At 46.7% G+C, this 6563-nt stretch overlaps 1 protein-coding gene across 1 annotated transcript in view; it reads right to left on the reverse strand.

Moving 5' to 3' along the window:
• The window catches only part of Mei1 (meiotic double-stranded break formation protein 1), a 59647-nt gene that overhangs the window by 10816 nt on the left and 42268 nt on the right, over positions 1-6563 (reverse strand). The window contains exons 20-21 of the mRNA XM_026782416.1: positions 5526-5801; positions 1217-1382 (exon numbers count right to left, since the gene is read on the reverse strand). Coding sequence (XP_026638217.1) covers positions 1217-1382; positions 5526-5801 — 442 coding nt within the window. The remainder of the gene's footprint in view (positions 1-1216; positions 1383-5525; positions 5802-6563) is intronic.

A 6563-nucleotide genomic window follows, 5' to 3' on the forward strand; every position in this document is an offset into this window, starting at 1 on the left:
AAAAAAAAAATAATTGTGTTTTTGTTTTGAGACAGGGTTTCTCTGTATAGCTCTGGCTGTCCTGGAACTCACTATGTAGACCAGGCTGGCCTCAAACTCACAGAGATCGTTCTGCCTTGGTCTCTCCAGTGCTGTCACACTGTTACACCTGGTCTCAAATTTTTTAAATTTAATATTATTATTATTACTATTATTAGTGTGTGTGTGTGTGTGTTGTAATGGGGGAGGGTGCAGCAGCACATACATGGAGATCAGAGGACAACTTCATGAAATCAGTTCTCTCTGTCCACCTTTACATGGGTTCCAGAAATCAAACTTGGCTTGGCGGGCTGTTGAGCAAGGCTGCTCAGCTGTCACCTGCTGAGCCATTTGGCCAGTCCAACCCTTACTATAAACAGTACCATTGTCCAGATATATTTTGTTCTTCCCTGAAAGGAAGGGCTTGGATCCTCAAAACTCCAGGGTTCTTGCAGAAAGTGGACATGGGAACCGCAAGCCTCTTCCCACCTCCCCTTGATGGCTCAGAAAGTTAGTTTAAAAAAAATAAGATTCTTGGCTCAGGCAATGATGGCTTTAATTCTAGCACTCAGCAAGCAGAGACAGTGGATCTTTGTGAATTCGAGGCCAGCCTACTCTACAAAGTGAGCTGCATGCAGCCAAGGCTACACAGGGAGACCTTTTTAAAAAAGAAATCAGATTCTTGAGTCAGGCATGGTGGTATATACATACCTCTAATCCCAATACTCCAAAGACAGAGGCAGGTGGATCTCTATGAATGTGTGGCTAGCCTGGTCTATATGAGACTTTCTCTCAAAACCCAAAAGCAAAATCAGATTCTCAAAGAAAAAAAATATGTCAACTTCTTTAAAAATAGCTGAAGACAAATCAACCCTAATTTTGAGTTTCTTCATACTGAGAAGCCAGCTTCTGTGACTGCTAGCATATCCTCCTGGGGCTCACTGGGTATTCAACACATCACAGATCCACCCTACTCCCACAGCCCTGCTGGTTCCCCAGCCTCCTCCAGATCTGCACTTTCCTTTTCCCTCTGGGAGCTGCCATTTTTGTGACAAACAGCTCTGTGCACATGCTGTGCACGGTAGGGACTGGCCTGATTTTTCTTCTGTTGCAAAACCTGATGCTCTTTCTTAGAGCACACTTCACCAAAATAGAATGGTCTACCCTACATGTCAAAACATGTCCAAGGAAAACTGACCTCCTGAGGCGGGGGCTCCACACTCCACCAGCAGGTGCTGCAGGATGAGCAGGAAGTGGCCTCGGATGAGACCACCCACCTCAACATCTTCATTCTCCCGGATGAAGGTCCCCAGGACAACCAGGACCTTGCGGGCTGTGTCCACGGGGCTGGAATAGACGAGGTCCTGAGAAGAGAAGGAAGCCAGAGCTCAGAGGGTACACAGCCAGGGACAGGTAGACAATGCAGGGAAGAGTCAGGGACCATACCCAGGATGATGGTTTCACAGAAACTGAACGAGATCTCACTTAGCCCCTAACTTTGTACCAAATGCCCTGGTGGATGAACGGACTCCTCACAAATCCTGGAGTATAGTCCCATCGTATTACATGAAGAAGCAAACACAGACATTCCACGATTTGCCCGAGGTCATATAAAGCCAGTAAGTGGCACCAAGGATGTGACCGTATGCCTCTGGCCTCAGGATGTCTCTCTCTTGTAGTTAGAGGCAAGAAGAAGTTGCTTTTAGGACCAGGAACCTGAGAGCCAGAAGACGACACAGAGGGCAGAGATGTCACAGGTCAGGACAAAAATAGGTTGGGAAAGATTCAGGACCAGGTTAGGCATGGCATCTGCCCATCCCTGCCCCAAGCAGTGAAGGACTTGGGTTCAGGCAATGGAAAAGGACATTTTGTTTTGTTTGTTTTGCTTTTGGAGTTATTTTAATGAGCATATGTTGAAGGCAAAGCAGGCAGAAGGCACACCAGGCGCTGTCCCTGATAGCTCCTGGCACCTACCAGCTCAAATACGCCAATTTCTTTGGACAAGTGAGTGTGTCAAGTCCGTTAGGATAGGGTGCTATGACTCCAAGGTCGCTCAGAGGCCATTCAGAGAACATCTCCCAGTGCAGAGAAACGTGACTGCAGGGCACTTCAGCCAAACAAACCCTGATGTGATGACCTCTGGGCAGGCAGGATGCAATGGGGAATTGTGAGCATAGGGCTTGGGCTTTGGAGAAACAATGACAATATCAGCAATTAGAACCTAATAACATAGGTGCTGCTCTGTTTATATATGATAGCCATACATTTGTCTATACATTTATCTTTATTTATTTACTTATTTATTTATTTGGTTTTTCCAGACAGGGTTACTCTGTGTGATCTTGTCTGTCCTGGAGCTTACTCTGTAGACCATGCAGGCCTCGAACTCACAGAGATTCACCTGCTTCTGCCTCCCAAGTGCTGGGATTAAAGGCGTACACCACCATGCCTGGCTGTCTATACATTTTTTTTTTACATCTTCCTGATAACTTTAGGTATAACTCCAATTTACAAATGGGGAAACTGAGGCAGATAGATTAGTTGTCTATCAACTAATCTAGAAAATAGTAGAGAACCAGACAGAGTGCTACAATCTCAGCACTCAGGAGGATGAGGCAGAGGAATTCCATGTGCGTGAGGCCAGCCTGGGCTAGGTATTAATTTCTGGGCTATGCTAGGCTACAGAATAAAATGGTGTCTTAAAAAGAAAAAGGAAATAGTAGCGCTGTAAATTCTACTCTAGAATGTGTTAATGAAGGGGAGGGGTGAAGCGGCTTTATCTCTGACACTTCATGGAGACTCAAAAAAAATCTCTGAGAAGACAAAAATCACAAATTGGAGGGCTAAGGAAAATCAAGATAATTGCAGAAATAGATCTGTGGCCTGAGCCTAAAATTCTAGAACTCAGAGGCAGGGATGGGTGGGTCTCAAATTCACCCACCTCCTCTGCTTTAGGCTGAAACCTAAAGTAGGAATAACTTACTCAGGGTCAAGAGAGAAAAGGCCAAGTCAGTTTCCCTGCCGTCCTTTGCTGGCCCATCCCTGCTCCAGTGTCACAAAACTGGTCCCTCAGACATCTGTGAATGTTAAAGGTCTAAAAGGAGAAGGGTTGCGTGGTCTTTGTGGGCTGCAGTGAATGCGGCGTGCTGGTGTGCACCTCCTCACGCGGGTTGGTGAGAAGGTGTTGGGCGGACCCATGGCCCACTGCGTTTTCAACTGTCCAAAGCTGTGCAGACTCAGAACAGAGCATCTGTGACAGCCTTGTTTTTCACAGCCGAACAATGTGAGTGAAAGACCACCCGTGGATAAGAGTGGCGATTAAGGACTTTGTTTTCAGCTGCTAATTACCCATATCAAAACCAGAAATTGGTCCCAGCATATATTTTTAGACTCCTTTCCCCCCTGTGGCTAAAAGCTGGGAAGAAATGGTGGGAATTCTATGTGTGAACAGCAAGCAAAGTTGTGCCTTGCTGTTCTTTTCAGCACTGATGTTTCTAGGATCTACTTCAGTAAGACTCGGTAGCTGTGGTCTGCAGTCCAGGCCATGATCCTTATCACCTTGGGCAGCTCTATTAGCATCTCTGAGTATTATCCAGCTCAGACTCAGAGCCAGTGATTAACAAGCGATCATCTGTATATGGGGCTTAATATCCCTCAAACTCCCCCTCCGCCTGCTGTCTCCGTTTTATATGAAACACAGGAAAGCCTCCTTTCCCAGATCTTTAAACAGCATCCAGCCCTGAAGGTGGCTCCTTCCTATTGAGCTCTAGGCAAAGGGAAGTAAAAAACTCCTGGTGCCTGATGTAGCCACCTCCAAGAAGAGATGAACGGGACAGTTTACATTCGAGGGCAAGGTCTGAGCCGGGAGGATAAAATGGTGCACCCCATCCCTTCCTGAGCACGTGGAATCTAAGGATTTGGTCTTGCGAGATTCACTTTCTTTTTGGTTTGCTTCTCCTAAGTGTTTGTTTCCTTTGACACTGGTGGCCCAGGGCAGTTTTCAGGGTAGTCTCCACCCTAACAAGGTCCAAACTAGGAAAAGCACAGAAAGAAGAGATAACGAGCTGCATTGTTTTCATATGAATTATAGATTTATATGTTTACTTATTCATGAACTCGGTACTTCATGTGTTCCAAGCACAAGCTCTATCACCGATTTACACCTCCATTCCAAGGAGCTCTGCTGTGGGAAAATTCTCCTGTACACTGTAAAGATCTGTCACTTGTATTGGTTTAATAAAACGCTGATTGGCCAGTAGCCAGGCAGGAAGTATAGGCAGGGCAACCAGACTAAGAGAATTCTGGGAAGAGGAAAGGCAGAGACAAGAGTCACCAGCCAAATGCAGAGGAAGCAAGATAAGAAAGCCTCACTGAGAAAAGGTACCAAACCATGTGGCTACACATAGACAAGAATTATGCATTAATTTAAGTTGTAAGAGGTAGTTAGTAATAAGCCTGAGCAATAGGCCAAACAATTTACAAATAATATAAGCCTCTGTGTGTTTCTTTGAGACTGAGCAGCTGCAGGACCAGGTGGACAGAAACTTCTGTCTACAGAGCTTCATGTTAGACAAAACTGCCAAGTACATGGTTGGTATTACAAGACTGAGTCTGGAGTGGTCAGAAGTGAGGTGTAGACTTGACTCATCAGCATATAGGTAAAGGCTACCAGAGTCTGGGATAGGTGACCAGCCCAGGAGAGATGCACTGAGTGAAGACAGCTTCAGACAGAGCTCTGCAGAATACCACCCTTCAAGACCTAGCCAAGGGCACGGGGAAATCTCTAAGGGACTCAGAAGGAGCATCAGAAGAAGGGTGAGGAAAATCGAGAGATGACATACCTTAAACCAAGAGTGGGCCACTAAAAAGAAAGAGGACAGCCATCAATATCAACAGGTCACTTAAGATGATTACCAGCAAGCCGGCGGTAATCAGGCAAAGACATCCTTGTTATAATGGTGATGCAGTGTGAAGGAGCATCAGGGCCTGAAGCCAAAGGGTGGAGGAATTAATGAGGCGGAGGTGAAAAGCTGGGAGGAAACTATTAGTTCTAAGAGTGTGTCAAGGAGGGAAATCAAAACATAAAGAGCAGGAGGCAGGGACTCGGGAGCCCATAGGTAAAAGGAGAAGTCCTTCAGAGCAATTAGAGAATAGTGCGCAGGGCTTACACTCACACACAAAAACCAATCTCTCTCTCTCTCTCTCTCTCTCTCTCTCTCTCTCTCTCTCTCTCCTTCTCTCTCTCCCTTCTTCCTTCTCCTGCTTTTGTTCTTCTCCTTCTTCCTCCTTCTTTAAACTCACTGTACAGTAGAGGATGACCTTGAACTTTCTATCCTCCTGCCTCCACTCCCCTAGTGGTGGGATTACTGCTGTTCATCACCATACTCAGTTTATGCAAACTGGGATGAAACCATGGGCCTCCTGCACGCTAGGCAAGCACTCTGTCAACCGAGTTGCATCTCCCCAGGCCTGCGTCCATGAATGCAGAAATGAATGAGTGCACCCACCAACAAAATGAGGAGGATGCTAGGCGTGCTTCTGAGCATCTGGAACAGGGCTGCCAAGCTGGCAGGAAGGATGGCACATCCAGGAGACGAGTCGTGATCTAGGTTCTCATAGTTGCACTCTTCCCAAGAAAACCAAAGCTCCAGGACACGATACCCAAACCTGCTCATCAGCTCTGGGTAGAGCAGGAAGAGCCTGAGCAGCAGCGGGTGATGGGTGTAGACCAGGCGCAGGTCAGAGATGCCTTCTAGGAATTTCCTGATTGCACTGATCACAGTCTGGAGGGAGAAGAGAGCAAATGAATAGACCTTGCAAAGGACCTGAAACCCCAACAAGGTAACCAATGACTGAGGTATCTCAGCATCCCAGGGCATCTCGCTGATCATCCCAATGGTTTGGAGAGAAAACCCCACAGTGCTTGGTTGGCTCTAACAGCAATTCTCAGGCAGGAGCGATTTGCTCCCTGTATGATGTCTGGTAGGGTCTGGAGATGTTTCTTGTCACGACAGGGGAAGTGCTGCTGGCATCTACTGGGGAGACTGCAGGGATGCTGTTAGATACCCTACAAAGCCCAGCAAAGATCCTCCCAGGGGAAAACCCCAGTGCAAGATAAAGTAGATGTGGGGCTGAGGAGCCCAGGCCTGTCATGGCACCTCAGTGTAAGATGATTATCAATATTTCTGTCTGTCTCCTACCCCAGACTGAAAGTGCACCTAGCAGCGGGTCTGCCTCAGAAGGGAGAAAACAGACGTGTCATGTACTAAACACTAGCAACCACCCCCTTCCCATGGAAAACTGATCAGCATTCAAATTCCTTATAGTCTTGACAATAAAGAATAACAGAAAGGCTGAATTTTATTGGAAACTGCTCAGGAGGATCAGTAAGACATACCCAAGTGTGTCTGGGAGGGCATTTTCAGAAAGCCTAATTACGTAGGGGAAGGGAGGGAAGAGCCACCCTGAATGTGAGTATTATCATCCGAGAGGGTGGGGGCTTGAACGGATAAAGGGGAGAAAAGGGAAAAAAAATCCATTATAAA

Source organism: Microtus ochrogaster, chromosome 15 (assembly GCF_000317375.1).
Source record: "Microtus ochrogaster isolate Prairie Vole_2 chromosome 15, MicOch1.0, whole genome shotgun sequence".
NCBI lineage: Eukaryota > Metazoa > Chordata > Mammalia > Rodentia > Cricetidae > Microtus > Microtus ochrogaster.